We start from the raw sequence: 17,721 nt of genomic DNA, 5'->3' as shown, positions 1-17,721 counted from the left end.
TTGAAAAATGTATAAAACAAGGTGTTTTAAAAGAAATTGAGAGCAGCCCATGTAATTCACCGATTATGGGGATCAAAAACCCAAACTGAACTTACAGAATAGTTCAGGACCTGAGAAAGGTTAATCAGATAGTTGTTCCATGTTGTTCAGTCGTACCAAACCCAGCGGTAATTCTATATCAGATTCTGCATGATGCAGAATGGTACACGGTCATAGACCTATGTAATGCTTTCTTTACAGTTCCACTGCATCCAGAGAGCCAACACATTTTTGCGTTCAGATTCCAAGATCGCATCTTAGCATGGTGTCGTATCCCTCAAGGGTATACTGAGAGTCCATCTATTTTTAATCAGTTGCTAAAGAAATCTTTGGAAGATCTAGATTTGCCTGGTAGATTAACATTGGTGCAGTATAATGACCATCTTCTAGTGGCTGCAAAAACACGAGAAAATTGTGTAACAGACACCATTACGCTTTTGAATCGTTTAGCAGATGAGGGACATAAAGTGTCACCAGCAAAATTACAGTTTTGCAAACAAGAAGTAAAATATCTTGGTCACAGGATTGCAAAGGGAATCAGACAAGTGACAGTTGAGAGAATAAAAATGATTCGAGCAATACAACCTCCAACAATACAGAGACAAGTCAGAATGTTTCTAGGAATGGTAGGTTATTGTCGTCAATGGATTAGTGGATTTTCAGTAATTCCAAAACCACTGCAGAGACTGACAAAAGCAGACATAAAAGACGCAATTACCCTAACAAAATCTGAGTTAGAGGCTTTTGAGCAGTTAAAAAAAGAGTTTGTGTGAAGCTCCAGCATTGGAAATGCCAAACTATGACAAAGAATTTGAGCTGTACTGCAGTGAAAGGGAAGGTTGTGCATTATCTGTTCTGATTCAGAGACATGGAAAACTGAGAAAGCCAATAGCTTATTTCTCAGCTGTTCTTGATCCTGTTGCAAAAGCATTGCCATGTTGCTTAAAAGTAGTGGCTGCAACAAGTGTAAGCCTTGAGCAGAGTGAAGGAATCATAATGGGGTTTCCTGTAAAAGTGTATGTACCTCATTCAGTTGAAATTCTTCTTACCAGAAGCAAGACACAGCATCTGACGAGTAACAGGTTGACCAAATATGAAAAAGTTATTCTGGGATCAGATAATGTCTCAATTGCAAGATGTGTGAATTTAAATCCTTCCACATTGTTGCCTGATGGTACTGTTACTGAAATCAAAAACGAGACTGATGTTGACCACGAGTGCTTGGATGTTTTAGATTACTGCACTAAACCCAGGCAAGATATAAAAGATGTACCCTTGCCAGAATCCGACTTTGTTTACTTTGTTGATGGCTCCTGCCTGAGAACAGATGAGGGCATTCTGAGAGCAGCATATTCTGTCTGTACAGTTGCAGGAGAAGTTGAGGGTTCCTCTCTTGAGGGAATTCGTTCAGCTCAAGTGGCAGAATGAATTGCTTTAATTCAAGCATGTGAAAGAGCAAAAGGAAAAAAGATTACCATAGTGACTGATAGTCAGTATGGATATGGCGTAGTCCATGACTATGGCCAGCTTTGGTCTCAAATAGGTTATTTGACTTCTGCGGGAACACCGATCAGGAATGCAAAATTGATCAAGAGATTGATTGATGGCATTCAGTTACCAGAGAAAATTGCTGTTGTAAAATGTGCAGCTCATAAAAAGGGCGAGGACTATATTACTAAAGGTAATTCCTTTGCTGAGGAAATTGCAAGATACTGTGCGAAAAACAATTTTTCAATTAATCTGGAAAAAGACAATGAACATGTTTTGAACTCACTTATGCTAATATCTGTAGTTGAGACATGGCAAGGAGTAAAAGATCTACAAGATGAGGCAGATGATGAAGTAAAAGACACATCGCTAAAAGCAGGTTGCAGACAGCGGGAAGAAGATGAGGTTTGGGTTTATAAAGATGACAGACCAGTAATGCCAAATTGCATGATTGCTGGCATGGCACGGATGTACCATGGTCCAGGACATTTAGGAAGAGACTCTATGATCAGGTTGTTTAAGCAAACATGGTTTAATCCAAAATTTAGGATTATTGCAGAATCACTTTGCCAGAGATGTTTGATCTGCCAACAAATTAATCCAAACAGAAAAACAGTTGTGAGCATGGGAACCATAGGACGGGAGGGTGGTTCTTTTACCAGGTTGCAAATGGATTTCATTGACATGCCAATCCACAACAGATTAAGATATGTCCTAGTGATTGTCTGTCTGTTTTCAAGATGGGTGGAAGCGTTCCCAACACGTCACAATGACTCAGTTACTGTGGCAAAATTGCTTTTGAGAGAAATCATACCTAGGTATGGATTTCCAGTTACAGTTGAAAGTGATCGTGGCACACATTTTGAAAACAGATTGTTACAAATGATTTGTGAAACCCTGAATATAAAACAAAAGCTACACTGTGCATACAGACCAGAAGCGTCAGGTGTTGTTGAACAAATTAATGGGACAATAAAACATAGAATTGCCAAGATGTGCCTAGCTACTGGAATGAAGTGGACAGATGCACTTTCACTTGTTCTAATGTCTTTGAGAACTACACCGGATAAAAAGACAGGTCTAAGCCCTCATGAGATCCTCATGGGCAGAGTCATGAGACAAGCATTTGTTTCAGTTAAGAAGCTATTAAGTATTAATGAAAGTGCAATTATGGAATATTGCAAGAACTTGTCTGATGTGGTGACTTCTGTATTCCATCAGGTGGGAACTGATGTGATTTCAAAAGAAAAGGAGCAAGCTCATGATCTGTTGCCAGGAGACTGGGTGAGAACAAAAGTACACAGGAGAAGAAACTGTTTAGTACCCAGGTGGCAAAAAGCAAGACAGGTGATATTAGTCACAACAAATGCAGTTAAATGTAAAGGTTTGAAAACGTGGGTGCATGCGAGTCACACCATTCGTGTACCACCTCCTGATAATCCTGATGAGGATAGTGACACGACAACTGATTCAGACTCTGAAGAAGAACCTGAAGAGAATCTAGATTCTGAAGATCGACAAGAGGGTCGACATCTGGAAGATTCAGATGCGAGTCAGGCATTGAATGAAAAAGATCTAGAGATTGTCATTCTAGATTCAGAAAATGATGAAGATTTGCTAGAAAAAGAAGCAGAAAAAGAATCTGAGTCAAAAGAGAATCAAGATTAGGAGAGTATTGAAAATCAGAATAAAAGAACAAGAATTCTGAAACTGGGAAGTTTGAAGTAATTACGGAAGAAGAAGAAAACGAATTACCGAGTACCAGTTATAAGGATGATGTTCCTAATGGAGTGAAACTGCTGAGTAAAGAAGAGAAGATCCTAGATATAAATTCGAAGTCTCTGAGACTGATTCAGATGAAAGTGATGAAGATTCTGAAATAAGAATATTCAGAAAAAGAACTTGGAAAGCTGAATGTAACGAAACTGAGCCAAAGAAGAAATTCATAAGAAAAGGAGATAATTGGCCAAAAGAAAATTTTAAATTCAAATTGGTGAACAAGTCAAAAGAGCAAGTTAATAAGATATCAAGTCAGAAGGGTGACTCTGATAAGAAAGACCAAGCAGGAAAGAAAATAGAAGTGATTAGCAGTAGGGGAAAAAGACCATTAAAGCCAAACCAAAAGTATGAGTCCCCTGAGTGGACTTATATAATAATTCCACCAGTAGCGGAAATCAGTAGCAGTAGTCAGGAGGATTTAGAAGAAACGAGTGACAATGATTGAAGTTGTTTTCTTTTAGGCTGAGGTTTATTTTTGGCATAAGGCTAAAGAAATTGTGTTAGGTGACATAAGGTCGAAGAAATTGTGTTAGCTGGAAAAACACATTGGTGTAAGACGCAAGGTCGAAGAAAAGCTGTTAGAGGGTTTCTAAGATTAAAAAACAAATAATAATTTAAAAAGGGGAGGTGTATATAAAAAGTATTTTTAATTTTTGTTTTAGAATTTTTGCTTTTGATTTAAGTAAAAAACTCTAGTAAAAAAAATGTGGTTTGGTTGATTTTGGCAGTCATCTTTCCTTTTGGGATAGATAAAGAAGAATACAAAGCTAACATGACAAGTAAAGTAGTAACTAAACAAGTTAAACATAATGGCAAAAATGGCAAAACTAACAAAGTTATTGAGCATAAACCAGAGATCCACCAAGATAGATCTGTTGGGGATTTTTCTAGTAATTCTTTTTCAAGACTCTTGTCAGAATATGTAAAAGTTATGGATGTGAAGGACTGTTACGTCTGTGTGAAGCTTCCTGCTTCTGTTTCAGAGGGGGTTACATATAACATGCTTCCCCTTACTTATGGCATTACATGCAGTGTTATAGCTAGTTTGTTCTATCAAACAGGTCGTCTGGAGTACTATTACTCAGATTATGACGAAATGTTTGCAAATTTGAAAGTTGTAAATAGCTTGAACAAAGTAAGACCTGCTAAACAGATGAGGGAATTCTTTTTAGTAACTAATGAACTTACCTATGAGTACGCTTTTAAAAACAATTTAACTTGCAAAATGAGAGCTGAAGAAAAATCATTTCTAAATTTGGTTGAAGAGAGAAGGGCGATTTACAAGAGAAATGAGATGCTGAAACAAACTAAATCAAAGTTTTGGCAAATTGAGGATGAAAAGCTCAATGGTAGAAATGGATACGCTGCTATTCACATAGATGAACCTGTTAGTGGAAAATTCTCTATTAGGAGAGACAATACTTTGTATGATAATTTCTTTGTGGGTGCAAGTCAATGTGAGGATACTTATCGTATCATAGGGGGATGGGGATTTAAAGGTGGCAAAGACCCAATTTTTCCTGGAATTTATTTTGTCTGTGGGAACAAAGCTTACTTTAACCTCCCAGACCATTGGTATGGGACGTGTTATCTTGGTTTGGTTTTTCCAAAACAAAATTCATGTGGACAGAAATGCAGAAGGTTCATTTGAAATTGGCAAACATCTGAACAGGTACAGGAGGGAAAGTTTTTCAGAAATCATGGGTGATCTATTTGGTGCAATAATTCCTATGGTGGGAATAACCCTGAATGCAATCAAAATCAGAAAAGTTTCCACAATTGTAGATAGATTGTCCACGGACACTGCAAGTGGTTTCCAATTAGTTAATACAGAAATTGTTGCCATGAGAAGTATGGTAATGCAGAACCATCTTGCATTAGACATTCTGCTAGCAAAAGAAGGAGGAGTTTGTGGGATTTTACATGTCCAGCATTGCTGTACTTATATCCCAAATAAGAGCCAGAATATAGAAATGCTTATTAAAAACATCACTAAATTTCATTCAGAAATAGGACCCCTAGAAGATGACAATTTTTCAGAATGTTTGAGCAAAAGATTTGCAGCAATTGGAAACTGGTTTCGAGAGATTGGCAGTTCAATCATTGGAAAAATACTTTATCCTGTAATAATCATAGTCATAGGGACACATTTGTTAAAAATTAGTTGCATGATACACAAGAGAAAGAAGTATGTGAGGGAAAAGAGAAGGATTTATAAACTCAGAAAAGAACAGGAGAAGGAGAAAGAATTGGAAGAGGTTCGTAAAGCACAATAAGAGTGTTCAAAACATGTTGTCTTCAAAAGTAAACATTTTGGTAAAATTTTGGGTATTGTTTGGTGATTTTGAAATCACCAGATGAGGGAGTTGATGAAGCGAGTTTCAGAAATGAATTATGTTTTGTCTCACAAAGTTAAACTTCCATAATGACTAATTGTATTAATGAGTTTATGCACGAAAATGTACTAATCAACCTAGAATAAAATACATACATGACACACTGGACTAATTCATATGCTCTATGTTGCACTTGCAAGTACGTTGAAAAATAATGAACTAACCTTGTCTATTGATTTTGTCAACATTAATTGCGGCTGTTTAATTAATGGCATGTGCTTATTTTAAATGTGCTTTTGTCTATGTCGTGTCTTATATGTGGCATAGGCTCGTGGAGAATCCTGGAGGCCTATAAGAAGAAGGTTTTTATTATGCTGCTTTTTGTGCTATGGCTAGGTAACATAATTAACCGGGTTAATTTTTAGCGAGGGAGTGGGTAACAGAATAATCTTCATTACTTGAATTAATTAATGTTTTGGAGAATCACTTACCAAGTGCTGCTGTGTTTGCTGAGAGCGTGTTCGTTGCTACAGAAAAGAAATAGCGCTCTGGAAAGAACTTTAAGCGCCTTTAACCTGCAAGCGCTATCTGGCAGCGCATAGGGAGTTACTGCTCGCGTTTCCCGCTCCGCGGGAAACACTCGCTGGGTGAGGCTGTTGGCGGCTCGAGTGGGAGGAAAACCACATCGCCCACAAGTCAGCGGGGCCAGCTACATCTCGCCGCCACGCCCCCCTCACCTGCCTTCATTAGCGCTGGGAGACCGCTGTGGAGCGGAGAATCACTTACCAAGTGCTGCTGTGTTTGCTGAGAGCGTGTTCGTTGCTACAGAAAAGAAATAGCGCTCTGGAAAGAACTTTAAGCGCCTTTAACCTGCAAGCGCTATCTGGCAGCGCATAGGGAGTTACTGCTCGCGTTTCCCGCTCCGCGGGAAACACTCGCTGGGTGAGGCTGTTGGCGGCTCGAGTGGGAGGAAAACCACATCGCCCACAAGTCAGCGGGGCCAGCTACATCTCGCCGCCACGCCCCCCTCACCTGCCTTCATTAGCGCTGGGAGACCGCGCATCGCGGGACGCGCGCGGGCGACGCCGGGCTAAGCCCGGGCAAAGGGCGGGCCCTCAGTGGCCGAGGTAGGCTGGGCTGGGCCCGGTCATCTACATTTTGTTATCTCCTGATTGAACTTGTGTCCACTTGAGTAGGTGTGTGAATGATTCGTGTACTGTTATAGCTATACTGTATCTCGGTCCTACTTGGCCTGTCAGGGGCTGACGTCACTCCAGACTTTTATTCTTTTTACTTTTTTACATTCCTTGATTAAGTTTATCACTGTGGAAAATAGTGTGGAAAATGTCTAAAACTCTACGCTCAGGAAGGGTAGTGGGAGAAAAACCTGGCCGAAAATTAACTACCACCCGCACAAGAAACAAATCAGTGAATAACCCACCGTTGAAAGGTCAATGCCAACTATCTGAACTTTGGGATCTATCTGGTCTAAAAAAATCCAAACTTGCTACGCCAGAAAGACCAGATACTAAAGCTCTGGAATCACATTCACCAGCTACCATAGACCCCCAACCACCTCTGGTACAGCATGGGGCCCCACAATCAATGGTAGAGGGGTCTCCCTTGCGGGACTCCACAGAGGGGAAGTTGACGACTGTAGGTGATCCAGTGCATATACCACCGATCCCTCAGTCACCTATGAATGACAGGCCGGGGGGGGACTTGTCTGCACTATCTATTGACCTGGAACTTTGGGGACGCTACGTAAGCCCAGCTAAAGTGGAATCTTTGGAGCAGTTTAAAGCTCCAGGGGGTGCCACCCCTTCTGGGCTACTGCTGTATAGTAGCACCCCTTCTTTAAATGGCCATGAAATATCTGACTTGTTAAATATTTCCAGGAGCCCCGATCTTAATCTCTTGGATAATGGTGGCATTGTGGAAGCACGAGAAAAGCCGATCTCTGAGTCCATGATCGCGCTGGAACAACTCCTAGCCTCAATCTTACTGCTTCTAGGGAAATTTGTAGGCAGCTCGGACTGTATCCTTGAATCAGTCACTCAAATTTTAAAGACATTGCTGCAGAAATCGCCGGATATGAGGAAGGCCTCTCCCCCCAAGTCTGAGCATTGCTTGTCTGAGGGGAAAACCAGAGATACTAGAGGAGAACTGGATAGGAAAATTGAATCGCCTACTCTGGATCCTCACAAGGATATGCCCCTTACTGCAGCTCCCAACTGTATCAAAAACATAGTTCTGGAGATAGAGGAGGAGGATAAAGCCTTGCCTGGCCCTAAAACGGTCCAGTAGTTATTTCCTATCTTCGTACCTGAGTGCGGAAAAGAACCCCAGGACGATAAACCGGAGGTAAAAGAAGAAAGGGGAAAAAATGGTAAACAAAAAATTAACAAAGGCAACAAGAGGAAACCAATTCGAAAATACAGAAAGAAAAAGCAGCGGAGGATTATTTTCCAAAATATTACAGCGGCAAGGGAGAATGATGAAATGAATGTGGAGCCCTCTTCTACTTCCTTAAAGGTGGACATTGACTAGAACTTAACTACTTTAACCTCTGTAGAGGGGGAAAATAAACAACGTAGTCTGTTTACGCAGGAAGCTACACCACAAATAGGGGGCTCTCTCCCATGCTCTCCTTCACGGAGCACACTAGGAGCGCCAATTTCTTATCCATCTGGGGCTCTTAACCCTTTGGCCCCCCCCTTTGCTGTAACACTTGAATCGGAAAATTATTGTCCTCCGGCCCGTTCTGTAAATATTACTAAGGCCCCGGTGGATGTGCGTGTATTAGATTTTGTACCTTTATTTGATACTGACCTTTTGTTAAATAGAGCTTGGCTTCTCAAACGTTTTAGTGAGGTTGAAAGTCTCTACCATATTCAATCTAGAGACATAGAATTGGTGTCTCTGTTGGGTGGAAGTAGGGTATTGAGTATACGGGTGAAATTGTATTCGCCTATTATAACAAACTTGATACTAGAACAAGCCGAAAACTTCCAGCGCTTAGGTATTGACATTCTCCCGATCTCCAACCCAGGCAAGCCAAATCTTTTATGTCATCAGGGGTTTGGGGGTGGTGAGCAAAACGGGGTAACCTCTCCCCTGAGAGACCTGAAAATTTGGGTTTCTAGGGGAAAACGCTCAGTTTCGCATGTGAAGCCACTTCCACTAATTGAGAACTCCTCACTCATAGATGATAATAACCGGTGGAATTGGCTCCATAGTGCATTATCAACAAAAACAAAGGATAACCCCAAATTGTTTCACCATCTTTAACACCGTATTAAATATAATCTCCTGGAATGCGGCTGGATTCCACAGCAGCCCAGAGAAACTTGCTTTTTTATCTACCCTGGGTGCTGATATATTATGCATTCAGGAAACATGGTGCATTGATATGCTAACTCCACCAAAAGATTTTTACGTCCTGGAAGTACCAGCTGCGCCCTCAAAGAAAGGGCATGCCAGGGGGGGGATTGCCTGCTTATTGTCAAATAAATTGCAATGGAGATTCTCCCATTATATTGATCCCAGTAGACTTTTCCACACAATAACTCTAAAAAATCTGTTCCATAATGGTAAACAATATCTCATGGTAATTGTTAATGTGTATATACCCCCTGAGGAGTGTTTTAATGATAGTTTGCAGCGGGTTCTCCAATGTATGGAACAGATAAAAAATTCCCCATCCTCCCCTGTAATTTTGCTTGTAGGTGATCTGAATTGCAAAATTTCAAATGCTAGTCTGAAACTCTTCAGGAACAAAGTTAAGGAAGAGGTACATTTTATTCCCCAGACGCTTTTTCCGGAGAACCTGATGACAAATAAAAGAGGGAAGATTTTGTTAAAAGAACTAGCGATTGGGGGTGGTATTATCTTAAATGGAAGATTTCCATCTGACGTCCCCGCTAATTATACTCACAAATCCCCCTTTGGGTCGTCAATTTTGGACTATGCTATTGCAGACTATGGCCTGTTTCCCCACATTCTGGACCTAAAGATTATACCTACGTCACTCAGCGATCATAGTATACTGTTTTTAACAGTGTCTTTAAATTCTTTAAATACGGCGTCTTGGTCGCTTAATGGCAATGAGGCTACCTTCCATGCCTCTTCTGGAAGGTGCTTCTGGAACTGTGCCGCCATTAATGGGGTGCAGGACCTATTGGCCGATACCCTTATGGTAATAAACGAGTGGAATGGTAGCGAATTAGTCTATTTTGAAGAATTTATGCGAAAGATTTTATTGTACGCAAAAAAAACTGTTCCCCCTAGGAAAGGAGAGGTAGTTCCCAATACATTGCGTACTTTGAATAGGGAATTAAATAAACTAATTCGCGAACAGTATGTTGAAAGGGTCCTGGAACGTGGGAAAGAAATCGCCAGGTTAAAAAGAAAGAGAAGCAGACTTAAGCAAAAAATTAAAAAGGATAGGGAGGATGAAGTATGGATTAAACTGAGGGAATCTGCTGCACATGGTAACATTAAAGACTTTTGGGCAATAATTGGGAAGGGATGTGGTACACGCCATTCCCCTATTCCCATTCCTATACCAGAAGAGGTATGGTCCTCTCATATCCGAGAGCTCTATGCAGGGAACGGGACCACAGGGGTTGATAATTTTATGTATGTTGCCCCTGAAGACCTGGTTTTCCATCCCTCTGAGAACGAAATCGAGACGGCTATAAAAAATATGCGACCCTCTGGGGCCATGGGACCGGATGAGCTTCCGATGACGGTCCTTAAACAAGATCCCTTATGTTGGAGTAAAATTTTGTACCCCTTGTTTAAGGCGTGCCACCTCTCCAAATTTGTTCCTGCTTCCTGGAGAGGAAGTATTTTGGTCCCTATCTTTAAAAAGGGTACAAGGGATAGCCCTAGTAATTACCGCCTAATTGCTCTCCTCGACTCCATCGGAAAGGTCTTTGCGAAATGTCTCCTTAGTGCTCTTTCTGATTGGGTCGAGGACGGCAATATTCTGCCGTTTGAACAGACTGGTTTCCGAAGGGAGCATGGCACGCTAGACAACATGACTGCCCTTCAGGTGATCACAGATAAATATGTCCAGGTGAGAGGAGGAGTGGTATACGCCGCCTTCATTGATTTCTCCACAGCGTTCGATAAAGTAGATCGTGGAACGCTGTGGAGAAAATTGGCGACGCTGGGTGCCCCTACTCCCCTGTTGGAACTGGTCCGGGCTCTGCACACTGAGACCTGGTGCAGGGTCTTAATGGGGGGCGAAAGGGGGCTCTCGGCCAAAATACCATCTCGGAATGGCCTTAAACAAGGCTGCTTATTGGCACCCCTTTTGTTCTCCTTATATACGGCTGACCTCCCTGCTGCCGTGTCTGCCAGTGAGGGGATTGCACCGATGATAGGAGGGACTCCAATATCCTGCCTGATGTATGCCGACGATGTTCTGATTCTTGACTTGACTCCAACTGGTCTTGCAAATCGGCTACAGGCTCTCCAGGCCTTCGCTGGTGAGCATTTCATGAAGATTAATATTACTAAAAGCAAAGTGATGTGTATAGCTGGTAAGAAGAAGTGCCGCTCGACAAATTATGGTTGGGCTATTGGAGGGCATAGATTGGAGGTCGTAACTTCCTATACCTTTTTGGGAAAAATATTTTTGGCCAATATGAGTGAGAAACTCCATATAGAGCACTGCTCCCGCAAAGCTCTCGCCCATGGCAATGGGTTAAAGTCCCTATACCAGGCAACGGGGAAAAGACATTTTTCTAGTCTTCTAGAAGTTTTTAGAGCAAAAATCCCCGCAACTATCTTGTATGGTATTGAATTAATAGAGGTGAAAAACTGGGACTTCTGCCATAAGATTGAGGGGAAACTCTTAAGATCCCTCTCGACTCTTAACAATGCTTGCCCACTGGCCGCCTGTAGGCTGGACTTTGGACTCAGGAGTTCCTGGGTTCAGGGTCAATGCGCCCTAATAAGATGGGTGGCCAGTTTGGCTAGAGCGGGAGTTGGCACCCTGCGAGTTCTCCTCAAAAACGAACTATTGGGCAATTTTAAGGAGTTCTCTAAACTCGTAAGCAACTTTAGAAGGGCTGTGAAGATACTTAAACTTGATGAAAGTGTTCTTTTCTCCTACTCCCCCACGCAGTTAAAACATGTCCTTAAGGAGGCCTCGTGGGAGTTTTGTTTCCTTTCCGATAAAAAATCAGTTGGTGATAAAAGGAACGTGGAACCTCTCATCTCCTCCTATAGGTTGAAACAGCCACAACCCTATGCCCTATGGAATCTACCACATGGGATACGTAGGTTTTGGTTTTTATTACGCTATGATTTAATTCCACTTAATCTACTGCTATCCAAATGGTATGGCACTTCTGCTTTGTGCAATTTATGTAAACTGAACAACCAGGACTGTATGCATGTATTATTGATTTGTCCTATGTTACGTAATTTGCGCAATCGATGGCTAAAAGTAATCTGTCTCCGCCTTGGCATTGTCACTTTAAAGGATTTTCTTCATGCACTTTATTGCCCTCCGAACGAAATGTTTTGTTCTTATATTTTTAACTTTTTTAAAGGATTTTTAGCTATTTATTAATATCACTGGAGAAACTTTGTCTGGCCGGCCTTGTTAGATTGATTGTCTGTGGTATAGCTATTGCGGATCGAATCTTGTGTTTTTTTAAACTCTTGTATTTTCTGTGTTTGTGTTGCTGAGTATTGTATATGTTTATGTGGCCCTCTTTGAGAGCCAAAACATAATAAATAAATTTGATTTGAATTTAATGTTTTGTGTTTCTTTGAATACTAGCCTTCAAGAAAGAGGCCTGAGGCCTAGCTTTTTAAAAGGGTTTTTGGAATCCTGTCGTGATGAGCCGAGCACAGCTAAGAAAGTGGAAAAGTTTTGCCACAATGACGTTCATCAGAAAAATAAATAAATGGAACTGTGCAAGATGTGCTCTGGGTTGAATAACTTCAAGGACAGGAAGCGGCAGATCAGCCAAGCTGAGGAAGCAGCGAACTGTTATTTAATAAGATATTGCAAAATTCTCTGAAACTAATGTCGCCTGTGGATAAAGGACAAAGATGTTTTAGAAAGGCACAACTTTGGATTGAAAAGGTTATGATCTCATATGGACTGACGGCTGTCAGCCAATAGAAATGCTGAATGACGGAGGAAAAGTATTCTTTTAGTGTGAATTAGTAAGTTTTAGATAGAGAAAAGGTATAAAACCTGACCTCATGAGAGGAGGTCGGATGGCTTGTTCCTGATTCCTGAAGAGCGTGAAGTGCTGTCGGACTTTTGACACACACGTAAGGATAGCTGATTTAATGACTTTTCCTTTTAGGTTTAAATAAGTTTAGTTAGGGAAACAGAATTTAGGGGATGAGACCTTTACTGCTTTAATTCTTTGCAGGCTGATCTGTTTAAAGTGTCAGTCTAATATGCCTTTATTTGATTAAATTATGCTTTCAAAATTGCTAATAAAAAAGATTTCATATTCTTAAAATGCTCTTTGTCTGATAATAAAATTAATAAAATAGATTTTGAAATGACAAGCTGGTCTTGTTTATTCTTAGTCTAGTTACCATCAGTTGATCCATTTACCTAAGTGACTTAATTAAATGTTCCTTTATATTTTCATGATTATGATGATGACAAACTGCAGTTGTAAATAATGTGTAAATAGTTTGTGAACAGTTCTGGTTAATTAGGTCACATGATTCAGTTGCCCAATATATGTCTCGGTTACTTATGGGCCTTGTGAGAGTTTATGATTAATGGTGAGTATCATGGTGTTGGGTAGTGTTGTTGAGACAGATTGTCTATAGGGGCGCTGGATCAACATCAATTGTTGAGAAATGTATTGTCATCATCAATGCCGCATGTGAATTTTCTCTCTCGGCTTGTTTTTTCTCTTGTACCTTTTTTCCTTAAAATGGTTCCTTAACCTGTTTTGTCTCCTTTACAGGTAATTCCGTTTAATGGTCTGATCCTGTCTCCTTATAAGGCTCATCGCTTTGCTCCTTCCCTTCTGAGTTCTTCTCCATTTGCAAGTTCAAGTTGGATCTCGCCATTTGCTGAACGTTTCCTGGTTACATCCTTTATCCTGTGTTATGTAAACTCTAGAACTTTATCCTTTGTGATGTAGTACGGCTGCTTGTGAGTTGCATTAAAGGATAATGCATAATGTCAGCCTCCGTGTCTTTAATGAAATCCAGATACTCTGGTCATGTTAATAGGAGAATTGCAATTCTTAAGATGCCACTGGTAGAAGAAGTCTATGGCTTTAGATTCATAAACATCACATGGTATTATTTTATCCTTTTACATACATTTTTATGTATACATGCTGTGGTCTGCGTTGTACCTTGGGAGCTGGGGTGCATAAAAGAAGAAAAAACGAGAGTTTAAGCTATTGGCATTGTAAATGGCAATGCCTTTTATTTACGTGTTGTTTTTTAAAACATTTACAATACCAATAGATTAAACTCTCGTAAATGCGAGACATATCGCATTGCAAATTCTTCTTCAGCTTATTTTGCCATTGTTGTGACATACCAAGCTCAGTGTTCCATTACAACTCACCTGATTGCAAACTTTCCAGCCAGGCAGGTTGTATTCAGTTTGAAAAACGAGACTTTTACAAAACTGCATAAATGTTTTATATGTTTAGGTCTTTTCTTTGGAGGCTCGGCGATGCAAACGATCAGGTCTTTTAATTTTGAGGTAAAAAAAAACTTGTATCTTTAAAGTCATGACTGTCGACAGAGCCGTGCAAACCACCATCACAAAAGCAGGGAACATGTTTACAATGGAAAAAAACGGCAGAAACAAAAAAAACTCATGCTGCACCCTTTATAAGGATCAGTTTATCAGGATATGTAGACACCACATTTTATCCAGAACTGAATATCGGTTACTGCTAAGGTAATGGAGAGCCTAGAGCGTGCTGTAGACAATTATTAATACTTTGACATGCCCTAACCTCCCCAGCTCTTAACTGCTCATGTTTTGCTGTGACCCTAGCTGCTCCCTTCGCCCTAATGGAGACGCTTGATTAAGGCAGACCCCTTTGCAGGTAGACAGACTGTCGAAGAGGTCTAGTCACCTTTCCATCCTCCCGAGGTCGATAAAATGAGTACCATTAAATTGGTGAACATTAACACCCGCAATTTACAGTGATTATAAAATGCGTAAGTGCAGCAAGAGGGGCACAATTAAAAATCAAAACCAACAGCTTTTCTGTATGTTCAACATCCGAGGTTCAATGAAAAACAAGCCCGACCCGTTCCCACCTCTTATCTCCAAAGTTGGGGGAGGGTTAGTGAACAGCACACAGACCACTGAAGGAACATTATTATGCCAATGCTCCCGCTCAACATACCTAGCACTGTTTAAACTCAACACAAGATAAAAGTTATGACTGTTGACAGAGCCATGCAAACCATCATCATGAAAGCAGGGAACATGTGAGCAGTGCAGAGGCCCAAAGCTTTTCTTACTTTCACCCCAGGGCTGCCTGGTCTTGATTCCACCTCTTCTTTCTTCCGCCACCCTACACTTCCGGTCTATCCCACTCTTGCTGGTTCATATTCACCTTGTCTTTCTCTATTTTTCACAGTTTTCTTAGCTTTCTCTTCCTCTCTTGCTCTCGGACCAAGTCTGATGAGGATACACAAGTCACAGTCCAGAAAATTGAGGACCACCTGCACGCACCGTCACAAATAAAGCACTGAAGAGCAGCTGAGCAGACGATAAGCAGCAAAGTATCACAAATAGCACATTATTCCAGAATAGCAAGTTAACATGCAAGCCGTACAGCTCTTCAGCGCATGTGCGGATATGTGCTGTGCATGTTGTGCTCTTCACAGACGAAAGAAGGAATCTTTAATGTTGTGTGTGGTGATGTAAGTGAGCGCGTGCGTGTGGCCGGCCACGCGGCGCACGCATTGAGAGTAGAATGGAGAAATGCCAACCGACTCGATTCTGGCGAGAGACTCCTGAGGATGTATTTTGTGTCTCTTACCTCAAATCTCCTCTTAAATGTAAACCAGTGGAGGACTTCAATTGCCCGTAATTTTTTTTTGAACTCTCTCATAATTTTCAAAATGTTGGCATGTATCAGAATGTTTCATCTATGCTCAGGGCCACTGGAATTATGAGATTCTACGGCCAAGGATTTTTTCGCATTATTAAGGGTTTGCCGCGTTTGCCACATAATCCATAATCGGCTGCATAAGCATCAGTTAAAAAAAAAATCATTGTCTGGGAATGTCCTAAAATTCAACCACTCTGGAATGAAATTGTAAAATACCTCTCCTTTGAGCTTAAAGCTCCTATAATATTCAATGATCTAGGGCCCGATGTAGGTAGGGCATTACCGATCGGTATCGGCCGAAAATACCGATTTTTGGCCCTTACCGATCGGTAAACAGCCATCGCGATGTAGGGAACCAAAAACAGAACGAATCGGACAGAAAACCGATTCGGAATGAGTACCGAATGGGAAAGAATCCGATACGTACATACCGAAAATCGGATATGTAACGAATCGGAAAAACACCGATTCGGTTACAAAGACCGAATCGGTCCATGTACCGATTCGTTAGTGACACCGAATCGGAAAATCACCGATTCGGTCCTACTACCGATTCGTTAGTGACACCGAATCGGAAAATTACCGATTCGGTCCTACTACCGATTCGTTAGTGACACCGAATCGGAAAATCGCCGATTCGGTCCTACTACCGATTCGTTAGTGACACCGAATCGGAAAATCACCGATTCGGTCCATGTACCGAATCGGAAAAAATACCGATTCGGAAAAAATACCGATTCGGACATGAGCCGAATCGGAAATCATGCCGATTCGTATGATTCACCGATCGGGAAATTCCCCGATTCCGACAGTTGGGGAGATGTAGGGAGGCACAGAAACACCGAAATCGGCTCAAAATCGGTAGAATTCACTCGGTATTTACCATGGATTGCAATCAGGTGGTAACCAACTCCAACCCATATAAACAGTCCCAAAATGCATTGCAACTTGCAGGATGGCAGCTTTCTATGTCATTGCGAGGCGGCTACGGCTACAGCAGGAAGGACAGAGGGAATGGCTAAGAAATGAACAGGTCTACAGACAGAGGATAACCCTGTTCATGCTCACTGAGGCTGAGATCCTACAGAGATACAGGCTGGACTCTGACACCATACTTGAGCTCATCAGGGACCTTAAGCCATACTTGGACCACCACACCCCAAGGGCACACGCCATCCCTGCGCACGTCCAGGTGCTATGCAGCCTACACCTGGTAGCGTCTGGCAGCTATCAAAGTGGAGTAGCAGCAGCAGGAGGGGTGAGCCAGAGCAGCCTGTCAAGGTTCTTCCACATATTCCTTGACGCCATGATAGACAGGATGGACCAATACATCTCATTCCCTGCAACCCACGCAGAACTGCTACAAACCAAAGCAGACTTCTACCAGATGGCGCACTTTCCCCAAATCATCGGTTGCATAGATGGCACGCATATTCCGATTTGCCCACCAGCGGACACCGAATACATATACCGCAATCGGAAATCGACACACACCATCAACGTGCAGGTGATCTGCAATGCCAAGTGCACCATCACAGACCTGGTAGCAAAATTTCCAGGGAGTACCCATGACTCCTATATATTCCAACAGAGCGGCATATATGCACGGCTGATGGCAGGCGATTTTGGAGAAGGATACCTCCTAGGTGAGCCACATCATCAGACCCCCATAACACATAGTAGGTAGGTGTAATACATGTATGCATGTGTCTAATGTGACCCCTTTCTCTTCCAGGCGACAGTGCATATGCCCTCCGCTCATTCATACTCACCCCCTACCTCAACCCCTCCACACCCAGCCAAAGGAGGTATAACCGGGCCCACATACGCACCAGGAATGTTGTTGAACGGACCTTTGGCATCTGGAAAAGTAGATTCAGATGCCTGCACAAGAGTGGAGGTGCAAGGCAGTATACCCCCATCACCTGCTGCAAGATCATAGCTGTATGTGCAATGTTACACAACCTTGCGGTCAAGAAGGGCAC

At 41.8% G+C, this 17,721-nt stretch overlaps 1 protein-coding gene across 1 annotated transcript in view; it reads left to right on the top strand.

Annotated features, from left to right (window-relative positions):
* Positions 1-17,721, top strand: part of LOC147711973 (uncharacterized) — a 57,035-nt gene that overhangs the window by 28,318 nt on the left and 10,996 nt on the right. Inside the window, exon 2 of the mRNA XM_086919571.1 lies at positions 13,607-13,753. Coding sequence (XP_086775697.1) covers positions 13,607-13,753 — 147 coding nt within the window. The remainder of the gene's footprint in view (positions 1-13,606; positions 13,754-17,721) is intronic.

Source organism: Lissotriton vulgaris, chromosome 5 (assembly GCF_964263255.1).
Source record: "Lissotriton vulgaris chromosome 5, aLisVul1.2, whole genome shotgun sequence".
NCBI classification, from domain to species: domain Eukaryota; kingdom Metazoa; phylum Chordata; class Amphibia; order Caudata; family Salamandridae; genus Lissotriton; species Lissotriton vulgaris.
Note: the sequence above shows the minus strand (reverse complement) of the source record. Positions and strands in the feature narration are given on the sequence as shown.